The 12,080-nt window shown below is 42.8% G+C and overlaps 1 protein-coding gene across 1 annotated transcript; it reads right to left on the minus strand.

The window, feature by feature from the left end:
- Nucleotides 1-1,813: 1,813 nt before the first annotated feature.
- pou3f2b (POU class 3 homeobox 2b) lies at nucleotides 1,814-3,282 on the minus strand. Its single transcript, XM_060905285.1, has one exon. The coding sequence runs from the start codon at nucleotides 3,280-3,282 to the stop codon at nucleotides 2,038-2,040; it is 1,245 nt and encodes a 414-aa protein (XP_060761268.1). The 3' UTR covers nucleotides 1,814-2,037.
- Nucleotides 3,283-12,080: the final 8,798 nt, after the last annotated feature.

The raw sequence follows: 12,080 nt of genomic DNA on the forward strand, positions 1-12,080 counted from the left end.
TCAATATGATTGATTCCTAAAAACTTACATGTACAGTACCCTTCCTTTTTGACAGTGTTTCCACTCTTTCATAATTTGATCTTTTTTAATGGAATAATAGTTTTCAGATAGCGGAATGGAGCAGCAACAAGAGGCTTTGAGTTCTTTTTGGGTCGCAGAAGAAGAGTGCTTGAAGTGAAATTTAGCTTTTTGGAAGAGTAGGTCTCTCTCTCTCTGCCTATCTCTGTCTCTCTCTTTCACTATGGCTCTGTCTCTCTCTCTCTATGTCTCTCTGTCTCTCCCCCCCTCCCCACTTTCTCTTCTTTCTTCTAGCACACCTTTGTCTCAGGTTGACACATGTGGACATGTGCCATCATTGTCTCACTGACATCATATTTTCAGCAATTTGTAGCCAAACTACACACATCATTACAGACAACCTTCCCAATCGTCTCTTATTTGTTGACCCATTTTTGTCCATAAACGCTTAAAAAAGAAAGACGTGTTCAGTTCTGACAGCAACCTGCTCTCATTTACATCACCCAACGTAACGAATTAATGATTTGTGATGTCCAGATTACAGTGCCAGTGTAATCCTGGCTGGAGAAAAAGGTGTCAAAAAATTATTTAAAAAATAAAGTGATAAATAAATCAAGCCAAGCTTGAATTTTTTGTTGTTGTTGTGCAAATTAGATCTCTTGGGTCATCATTTGAAACATAAAAATGAGTACCTGAAAATGCCTAAATGTGTAATATTTCTTTTCTCACTTCACATCCATGTCATAAATCAAGCATTTAATTACATTTCTAATGTACTTAATGGACGTATATTTTGTAGAAATTGTACCAGTGATTGTGGCTTGTTTGACTCTTGTGCGTTATCGTGAATATCTTTAAAAAAGAGAGAGAGAGAAACATCTTGAGATTTGGTATTATTATTATTATTATTATTATTAAGATTGGAGTGATGACAAAATCTAAAGCGATCTAATATGGATGTAAACACTTGATAATGAAAATGATGGGTTTTTTTATATGAAGCAGATTCATATTGTATATAAATAAAATGTGTATTAATATATCATATAAAAGAAATTATGTATAATCTTTTTTTCATGGAGATTTTCACAATATAAAAATCTTATACTGGAACACGTACATTCAATATAAACAAGGAACTCATCAACTCCAGTTGGTGGATCTGAATATTGAATGAACCGTACAAAAGACCATAAACCTATAATAATGATAATAATAATAATAATAATAATAATAATAATAATAATACCATTGCTTTTGTTTCATAAATTGTAAAATATGAATATAAAATACACAACAAATGGAACTGCAGCCTTTGTAATATTTCAGTTTGTTTCTTTAAATTGATGTTCAAAGAGCATGTATTTTAAAAATCAGATTTAAAATATTTACACAGTTGTTTATGGGGTATAGAATAGCGTGAACACTCCAATATGTTGTATATTCAAATTTATAAAATATTTTTATTTTTTTTAATTAAAAAAATGCTAAATGCAAGAGGAAACCAAAGATGAAGGTTATGACATATCTAGTATATAGAAACAATGATTTAAAAAAATAAACAAAAATAATCAAGAATAATATGCACGAGAACCTTTTGCCTGTTTAAAGAAAAAAAGTGCTGGAGTGAAGAGATAATTGCCCTCTTTCAATTATACACTATTTACACACTGTCTTTATTATTATTATTATTATTATTATTATTATTATTATTATATTTCACCAATAGCCCAAGCATCATAATAATAATAATAATAATAATAATAATAATAATAACAACAACAACAATGGGGACTTTTACTTTCAATGTTTAAAATGTACTCATCGTCCGCAGGCAGGTCACAACATTGGAACAATTTGCAAAGGAAAGGTGGAAAAAGAGGAAAGCAGCCCTGCACGCGCATATTCATGTGTTTGTGTGTGTGTGTTTCCAAGTTAAGCCTCTGTCACAGTGATGTATTTTATTTCCGCACAGTAAATCCTGCTGTAGTTGGGTACACACTCCGGTCTCTCTCTCTATCACTGCACGTTTTGCGTTTTGAGCTCGTGCATGGCCTCCTCGGTCCCGTGCGCGCCGTGCACCCCAGGCGGCGTCATCCTCTTCTCTTTCTGCCGCCGGTTACAGAACCACACGCGCACCACCTCCTTCTCGAGGTGCAGGCTATCCGCGAGGCTCGTGATCTCCGCAGCGGCCGGTTTGGGACACTTGAGAAAGTGGCTCTCGAGCGCACCTTTCACGCTCACTTCGATGGACGTGCGCTTCTTCCGCTTCCTCCCCTGCGCCGCGAGCTTATCCAGGCCGGTGCCGCCGCCTCCGCCGCCGCTCGCACTGCAGTCTGCCTCCTCGAGCCACTTGCTGAGCAGCGGCTTGAGCTTGCACATGTTCTTGAAGCTGAGCTGCAGCGCCTCGAACCGGCAGATGGTCGTTTGCGAGAACACGTTGCCGTAGAGCGTGCCGAGCGCGAGCCCGACGTCTGCCTGCGTAAACCCAAGCTTGATGCGCCGCTGCTTGAACTGCTTGGCGAAGTGCTCCAGGTCGTCTGACGTCGGGGTCGCATCCTCATCCGACGCCGGCGACTCGTGCAGACTCCGGTGGTGGTGGTGTTGGTGCTCCCGTAGATGCGGGCTGTGATGATGGTGATGCTCGTGATCCTGATGGTGCTGGTGATGCGCTTGAATGCCCGGCACGAGCCCGTTGAGCGCGCCAAACCCCCCGGAGTAGGCGAGAGTCTGCTGTCCGGTCGCCGCGCCCACGCTGGGCAGGTGAGCAGGCGCCGTGCCGCTCGCGCACCTCCACGCGCGTGCAGCGTCCTCTTCGTGATGCTGATGGTGATGATGAGGATGATGAAGCATGTGCTGTAAGTTGCCGCTGCTCGAGTTGTTGTTGTTGTTATTGTTGTTGTTATTGTTGCTGTTGTCGTCGCTGTTGTCGTTGTCCTCGTGCATCTCGTCTCCCGTGCTACGGATCGTGGGCTTGATGTCGCCTGACGTCCACGCACCCCCTTCCCCACCTCCACCGCCTCCTCCTCCTCCTCCTAATCCTCCTCTCCCGCCGTGAGAAAGCGCGGCTGCGATCCACTGATGCGCGTGACTCCCACCGCCGTTGTTCTGCAGCGCGAATTCACTCTGCAGCAGCGCGGCAGCGTGCGCGTGCCTGTAAGCCGACCCCGGAGCCGCGTGCTGCTGCATGCCACCGGAGTCCGCATGCACCGGCGCGCTCGCGCTGAGCAGACTGTAATGAGCGGCGGAGGCTGTCGCGGCCATGAGGAGCAGCGCGAGACTGAAAAGCGGCGAACAGAGGAAAGGTAGGTAAAACACACACCCCACTATCCCCCCCCCCCGTTTTCTCTCTCTCTCTCTCTCTCTCACACACACACACAGATATTTTCAACCGAAGCCCCGCCTCCAAAAGATGCTGGTTGGTTCTATGCGCCTTTACTGCACCCTGCAGAGTTCTTTCTGTTTGTCTCTCACACCTCGTGTCACACTCTTCTGTCACTCTTTATCTCTGTCTCTTCTCATTCTTGCTGTTCCTCTGACTCTCACTTTCTCCTCTCACTTCTGCTGCTGTTCTTTCTGCTTTTCTTTCTTTCCACTTCTCACGTTCTCATCTTTCACACAAGCTTGGTCTCTTTGTCTCTATGTCTGTCTCAGTGCAGTGTACTTTCTTTCTTTTTCATCTCTCTCTCTTTCTCTCTCAACCCCCCCCCCACACAAACACAATAGATCTCTCCATTCATTTAAGTATACTACAGAATAAGTTAAACATCCTTTTCTTCTCCATGAACATCCTCCATGTGTATTTGTTTATCGCAATGGTTAAAGATGTCTTTCTTCTCTGGAGATGATGTTGTTGTTATTGTTGGTTTTTTTTTTCCCTTCTGCATTCTCTCAGTTCCTTTGTCATTTATATCATTTATATAATTTATGCACATATCAATAGTCCAAAAAGACGTGACAGAAGAAAAAGTACTGAGGCAGTTTAACAGTGTTAAATGTATTATTATTTCTCCTCAGTTTCTCAAAAAGCAGTCTTGAGACAAACTGGAAATATAGATCATTTTGCTTTAGTGTATGAGATTTAAAAAAAAAAAAAACTTCAGTGGCATTTACAACCCCGATTCCAAAAAAGTTGGGACAAAGTACAAATTGTAAATAAAAACGGAATGCAATGATGTGGAAGTTTCAAAATTCCATATTTTATTCAGAATAGAACATAGATGACATATCAAATGTTTAAACTGAGAAAATGTATCATTTAAAGAGAAAAATTAGGTGATTTTAAATTTCATGACAACAACACATCTCAAAAAAGTTGGGACAAGGCCATGTTTACCACTGTGAGACATCCCCTTTTCTCTTTACAACAGTCTGTAAACGTCTGGGGACTGAGGAGACAAGTTGCTCAAGTTTAGGGTTAGGAATGTTAACCCATTCTTGTCTAATAGGATTCTAGTTGCTCAACTGTCTTAGGTCTTTTTTGTCGTATCTTCCGTTTTATGATGCGCCAAATGTTTTCTATGGGTGAAAGATCTGGACTGCAGGCTGGCCAGTTCAGTACCCGGACCCTTCTTCTACGCAGCCATGATGCTGTAATTGATGCAGTATGTGGTTTGGCATTGTCATGTTGGAAAATGCAAGGTCTTCCCTGAAAGAGATGTCGTCTGGATGGGAGCATATGTTGCTCTAGAACCTGGATATACCTTTCAGCATTGATGGTGTCTTTCCAGATGTGTAAGCTGCCCATGCCACATGCACTAATGCAACCCCATACCATCAGAGATGCAGGCTTCTGAACCGAGCGCTGATAACAACTTGGGTCGTCCTTCTCCTCTTTAGTCCGAATGACACGGCATCCCTGATTTCCATAAAGAACTTCAAATTTTGACTCGTCTGACCACAGAACAGTTTTCCACTTTGCAACAGTCCATTTTAAATGAGCCTTGGCCCAGAGAAGACGTCTATGCTTCTGGATCATGTTTAGATATGGCTTCTTCTTTGAACTATAGAGTTTTAGCTGGCAACAGCGGATGGCACGGTGAATTGTGTTCACAGATAATGTTCTCTGGAAATATTCCTGAGCCCATTTTGTGATTTCCAATACAGAAGCATGCCTGTATGTGATGCAGTGCCGTCTAAGGGCCCGAAGGTCACGGGCACCCAGTATGGTTTTCTGGCCTTGACCCTTACACACAGAGATTCTTCCAGATTCTCTGAATCTTTTGACGATATTATGCACTGTAGATGATGATATGTTCAAACTCTTTGCAATTTTACACTGTCGAACTCCTTTCTGATATTTCTCCACTATTTGTCGGTGCAGAATTAGGGGGATTGGTGATCCTCTTCCCATCTTTACTTCTGAGAGCCGCTGCCACTCCAAGATGCTCTTTTTATACCCAGTCATGTTAATGACCTATTGCCAATTGAGCGAATGAGTTGCAATTTGGTCCTCCAGCTGTTCCTTTTTTGTACCTTTAACTTTTCCAGCCTCTTATTGCCCCTGTCCCAACTTTTTTGAGATGTGTTGCTGTCATGAAATTTCAAATGAGCCAATATTTGGCATGACATTTCAAAATGTCTCACTTTCAACATTTGATATGTTGTCTATGTTCTACTGTGAATACAGTATCAGTTTTTGAGATTTGTAAATTATTGCATTCCGTTTTTATTTACAATTTGTACTTTGTCCCAACTTTTTTGGAATCAGGGTTGTAGAAGAAAGCACAAGACGAAGGCAAAGAAAAGATGACAGTGGCAAAGAAACAGTGAAATTTTGTTTTACCAAAGACATGGTAATATAACAAACTGAGATATATACACTCTCAGAAAATCAAGTACGTTATTGTACCTGCCCCAGTGACAATGGATTGTCACTGGGGCAGCACCATCTAAGGTTTGTACCCTTTATATACTGTTTAGGAACATACAGTGGTGCTTGAAAGTTTGTGAACCCTTTAGAATTTTTTTCTATATTTCTGCATAAATATGACCTAAAACATCATCAGATTTTCACACAAATCCTAAGAGTAGATAATGAGAACCCAGTTAAACAAATGAGACAAAAATATTATACTTGGTCATTTATTTATTGAGGAAAATGATCCAATATTACACATCTGTGAGTGGCAAAAGCATGTGAACCTTTGCTTTCAGTATCTGGTGTGACCCCCTTGTGCAGCAATAACTGCAACTAAACATTTCCAGTAACTGTTGATCAGTCCTGCACACTGGCTTGGAGGAATTTTAGCCCATTCCTCCCTATAGAACAGCTTCATCTCTGGGATGTTGGTGGGTTTCCTCACATGAACTGCTCACTTCAGGTCCTTCCACAACAGTTTGATTGGATTAAGGTCAGGACTTTGACTTGGCCATTCCAAAACATTAACTTTATTCTTCTTTAACCATTCTTTGGTAGAACGACTTGTGTGCTTAGGGTCGTTGTCTTGCTACATGACCCACCTTCTCTTGAGATTCAGTTCATGGACAGATGTCCTGACATTTTCCTTTAGAATTCACTGGTATAATTCAGAATTCATTGTTCCATCAATGATGGCAAGCCATCCTGGGCCAGATGCAGCAAAACAGGCCCAAACCATGATACTACCATCACCATATTTCACAAATGGGATAAGGTTCTTATGCTGGAATGCAGTGTTTTCCTTTCTCCAAACATAATGCTTCTCATTTAAACCAAAAAGTTCTATTTTGGTCTCATCTGTCCACAAAACATTTTTCCAATAGCCTTCTGGCTTGTACATGCGATCTTTAGCAAACTGCAGACGAGCAGCAATGTTCTTTTTGGAGAGCAGTGGCTTTCTCCTTGCAACCCTGCCATGCGCACCATTGTTGTTCAGTGTTCTCCTGATAGTGGACTCATGAACATTAGCCAATTTGAGAGAGGCCTTCAGTTGCTTAGAAGTTACCCTGGGGTCCTTTGTGACCTCGCTGACTATTACATGCCTTGCTCTTGGAGTGATCTTTATTGGTCGACCACTCCTGGGGAGGGTAACAATGGTCTTGAATTTCCTCCATTTGTACACAATTTGTCTGATTGTGGATTGGTGGAGTCCAAACTCTTTAGAGATGGTTTTGTAACCTTTTCCAGCCTGATGAGCATCAACAATGCTTTTTCTGAGGTCCTCAGAAATCTCCTTTGCTCGTGCTATGATACACTTCCATAAATGTGTTGTGAAGATCAGACTTTGATAGCTCCCTGTTCTTCAAATAAAACAGGGTGCCCACTCACACCTGATTGTCATCCCATTGATTGAAAACACCTGACTCTAATTTCACCTTCAAATTAACTTTTCACATACTTTTTCCACTCACAGAAATGTAATATTGGATCATTTTCCTCAATAAATAAATGACCAAGTATAATATTTTTGTCTAATTTGTTTAACTGGGTTCTTTTTATCTACTTTTAGGACTTGTGTGAAAATCTGATGTTGTTTTAGGTCATATATATAGAAACTTCTAAAAGGTTCACAAACTTTCAAGCACCACTGTATCTGTACCTTCTTGGCTCTAAAAAGGTCCTCATGGTTACCTTGAGGTCCAATAATGAGCCCTAGGGAATACATTAGTGTAGATTGCACCTAGGGGGACAGAAACGGATTCCTACGGATTCCTATTTCTGACAGTGTAGGTACACTCACCAGCCGCTTTATTGGACCACCTGAACTCATTCACGTAATTATACAGTCAGCCAATCATGTAGCAGCAATGTAATGCAAATACAGGCCAGGAGCTTCAGTTAAAGTTCACATCAAACATCAGAACGGGGAAAATGTAACCACAGTGGCAGATTTGACAGCAGATTCAGAGGGTTGAGTATTTCAGAAACTGTTGATCTTCTGGCATTTTCACACACAACAGCCTCTAGAGTTTACATGGAATGGTGTAATGCTGTATTCTGTTTACCTCGGAAGTCGGAGCTGGGAATGACATCACACCGAGTTGACCTTGTTCCAGTGTGACAAGTTGAAAAACCAAGATGGACGCCTCCAGGTAAACATTTATTACCTCCACCAAGGAGGTTATGTTTTCGGTAGCGTTGGTCTGTTTGTTTGTTGGTTTGTCTTTTAGCAACATTACGGAAAAAGTAATGAACGGACTGCTCTGAAATTTTTTCCAGGGGTGTGACTGGGCACAAATAACAATTCATTAAATTTTGGTGGTCATGAAACGTGGTAAAGTCATGAAACTTGGTACACTAATAGAGGAGTGGACCCTGATTGATTTCATCAAGTTTCATGTTGGTACGTCTCACGCTCTAGCACCACCAACTGATCACATTCTTACATGCGTTCATGCACGTAACTTTTGATCCGTATGTCGGATTTTCATAAGTCTGGTGCTGTTGGAATCCTTGGAGCTAGACGACTCCAACACACCCTATGACGTCATTCTCCGCCTAATTAGATTTTCCGCCATTTTGAATTTTGTCCAAAATGAAGGTAGAGTGACCCTGGCTGCATGTCATCCGATCATCACAAAACTTGGCACACATGATCTCCAGTCCATGCCTAATGAATGACATTCGTTTCGCTCTCATACGTCGAAGCATTCGCCCATGGCAGCCAATCAAAATCGATGGCGAAGCCACCAAACAGGAAGTGAGCTCATATCATGGAAACGCTTTGACGTATCAAGACCATATTTAGTGGCATGAATTTGGACACCATGGACACCTCATCAAATATGGTGTCATTTGGCCACTAGGGGGCGTCACAATTAGCAAAAACGTATTTTGGCTCATATCTCAGAAACGCTTTGACATATCAAGACCATATTTGTTGGGATGACTTTCGGGACCAGTTCACTTACCCTCATCAAATTTGGTGTCGTCATTTGGCCACTAGGGGCAGCACAATGAGCAAAAATGTGTTTTGGGTCATATCTCTTTACAGATTTAGAATTACATCTACATTTTCATGTTAGTGATGCTCTGGGATGACCCTGTAAAGAACCTTGCCAGCCTGTCATCTCCATATGAGAATCCGCCTTGTGTCTTGGCCAAACTTTCGCATGTTGACACAAAACTTGTCGTGTGGGCGTGCGGTCGCCTCTCTTGCCGGGTCGCCATGGCGGCGCACCTGAACAAGCACACTTTCGCATTTTCTCCGGAAATGCATTCTCATCTCATCATCTCATTATCTCTAGCCGCTTTATCCTTCTACAGGGTCACAGGCAAGCTGGAGCCCATCCCAGCTGACTACAGGCGAAAGGCGGGGTACACCCTGGACAAGTCACTAGGTCATCACAAGGCTGACACATAGACACAGACAACCATTCACACCTACGGTCAATTTAGAGCCACCAGTTAACCTAACCTGTATGTCTTTGGACTGTGGGGGAAACTGTAGCACCCGGAGAAAACCCACGCGGACACGGGGAGAACATGCAAACTCCGCACAGAAAGGCCCTCGCTGGCCACGGGGCTCGAACCCAGACCTTCTTGCTGTGAGGCGACAGCGCTAACCACTACACCACCGTGCCGCCCTGGAAATGCATTCTAGTTATTATTATTATTACCTCTGCCAAGGAGGTTATGTTTTCGGTAGCATTGGTTTGTTTGTTTGTTGGTTGGTTGGTTTGTCTGTTAGCAACATTACGGAAAAAGTAATGAACGGATTACTCTGAAATAGTTTCCAGAGGTGTGACTGGGCACAAGTAACAATCCATTAAATTTTGGCTGTGATCCGGATCACCTTCTGGATCCCGGATTTTTTTAAAGGATTCTTGGCGGAGGTCTGCGCTCTCCGAGTGCTTTTCTAGTTCTGCTTGGTTTTCTAGCAGTAGCAGGTCTAGCCAGGTGTGTGTTTCCCAAAAGCAGTTGTTTCCCAAAACCATATTTCAACCTATCGAGGTAAATATGTAGTACGAACCATTGTGAAGCAATACAGGTGTTTTCCAAAGCCACAGTTCAAGCATGTCTGTGAAAGTTCCCAGTAATCCAGGTCATCTTAAACCGCAGGTGCTAAAGAAGGCAACTGGACTTGCTTGAAATTCTTGAAGATGTTTCAGCTCTCATCCAAAAGGCTTCTTCAGTTCTGTCTGACTAATAGGGAGTAGTTTGATCCATGAGAGGATAAATACCTGGAACTCCCCACTAGTCAGACAGAATTGAAGAAGCCTTTCGGATGAGAGGTGAAACGTCGTCAAGTCAAGTTTATTTTTATAGCGCTTTTAACAATAGACATTGTCGCAAAGCAGCTTTACAGAATTTTAATTACTTTAAACATGAGGTAATTTTATCCCTAATCTATCCCCAATGAGCAAGCCTGTGGCGATGGTGGCAAGGAAAAACTCCCTCAGACGACATGAGGAAGAAACCTCGAGAGGAACCAGACTCAAAAGGGAACCCATCCTCATTTGGGTGATAACAGATAGCATGATTATAACATTTCAACAGTTTTAACATGAAGTCTGTTTTGTTGAAATTATGAATTGGTCATCGATGGAAACTTAAGTGCAAAACTGTTCATGACAATTGCAGTCCAAAAGTTAGCAAGTCAACTGTAGTCCTCAGCCATAAAAGCATTACTGTAATGGCCCTTTCCCACTACCCTTTTTCAGCTCACTTCAGCTCGCTTCAGCTCACTTCAGCCCGACACATGTTTCGACTACCAAAGAACAGAACGACTCGGCTCGCTTCAGCCCTGCTTAGCCCCTAAAACTCGCACGGTTTTGGAGTGGGGCTGAAGCGAGCCAAAGCGAGCCGAGTGAGGCTGGGGGCGTGAGCAGACACTCCCCTGTGTACTGATTGGTGAGGAGGAGTGTCTTCACATGCCCACACACGCCCCGCGAGCACGCTGGGATCTGTAAACACCGTAAACCCGGAAGAATAATAATTACGAATTACGAGAATTTCTGAAGCCTTATGCGCCTCGCCTCATCTATACGCTCTTGCCAGTATCTGTTGGCGTTGTCGGTGACAACAAGCCACAGCACCAAGACCAGCAACACTAACGACTCCATGTCCTCCATGTTTATTGTTTACTATTCGGGTCGAGAGACTACCGCTTAAAATGTCACTGATGTCACTGTTTGCGCTGCTTAATGACATCACGTGACGTCCACCCACTTTCGCTAACTCCACCCAATGTGTCCACCCACTTCCAGCCAGCACGGTTCAGCGCGGTTGTAGTCGAAATGCAACTCCAACAGCCCCGCTCAGCTCGACTCAGCCCAACTCAGCACGGCACGGCTCAGCCCAACTCAGCCGTGTTTGTAGTGGAAAAGCAGCATAAGTGTCCAGAGCGTCTTCCAAATGCGACTTTTGACTGTCCCTATGGGGCCGTCCTCCACAGGAGCAATGTGATGAGACTCCAGTGGGCATCAGGATGGATCAGGCAGGTACAAGGAGCAGAAGAGATCAGCAACATCTTCAAGAATTTCAAGCAAGTCCAGTTGCCTTCTTTAGCAACCACGGTCCATAGTTCAAACAAACATTCGCAAACACTGTCGTTAAGGTGTGTTGTTCAAATGACAGCTCTTGGGTTAGCCATTGTTAACAATACTAGCAACATATCCATAGATAGAAGTTGATTGTACTGTGGGTACAACTTTCTGAGTTGGAAATCTGACTTCAAGGGGTGTTCTTATTGAAATTTCTCACTGGAAACTCAGAAATTCTGACTTCCCAATACAAATCGAATGACAAGTAAAAGAAAAAAAAAACACATCCAGTGAGCAGCAGTTCTATGCATGGAAATACTATGTTAATGAGATATGTCAGAAGACAATGCTCAGACTGGTTTAAGCTTACAAGAAGGCTATGGTAACTCAAATAACTACTCTTTACAAACGTGGTGAGCAGAAAAGAATCTCAGATGGCACAACAGATCAAACATGTCCCCTCAGGTTCCACTCCTATCACCCAAGAATAGGAATTTGTGGCTACACTACAGACACGTTCACCAAAACTGGACAGCTGAAGTTTGGATAAAGATCAAATAAACACTGTCTAATCTTCGACTTCACAGCACGGATTATGTGAAGCTGTGTCTGCTGTAGCCTCATTGTCTTGTTCTTGGTGGCTCTTTTATACTGTG

The sequence above is a fragment of the Neoarius graeffei genome, chromosome 23, assembly GCF_027579695.1.
Source record: "Neoarius graeffei isolate fNeoGra1 chromosome 23, fNeoGra1.pri, whole genome shotgun sequence".
Classification (NCBI taxonomy): domain Eukaryota; kingdom Metazoa; phylum Chordata; class Actinopteri; order Siluriformes; family Ariidae; genus Neoarius; species Neoarius graeffei.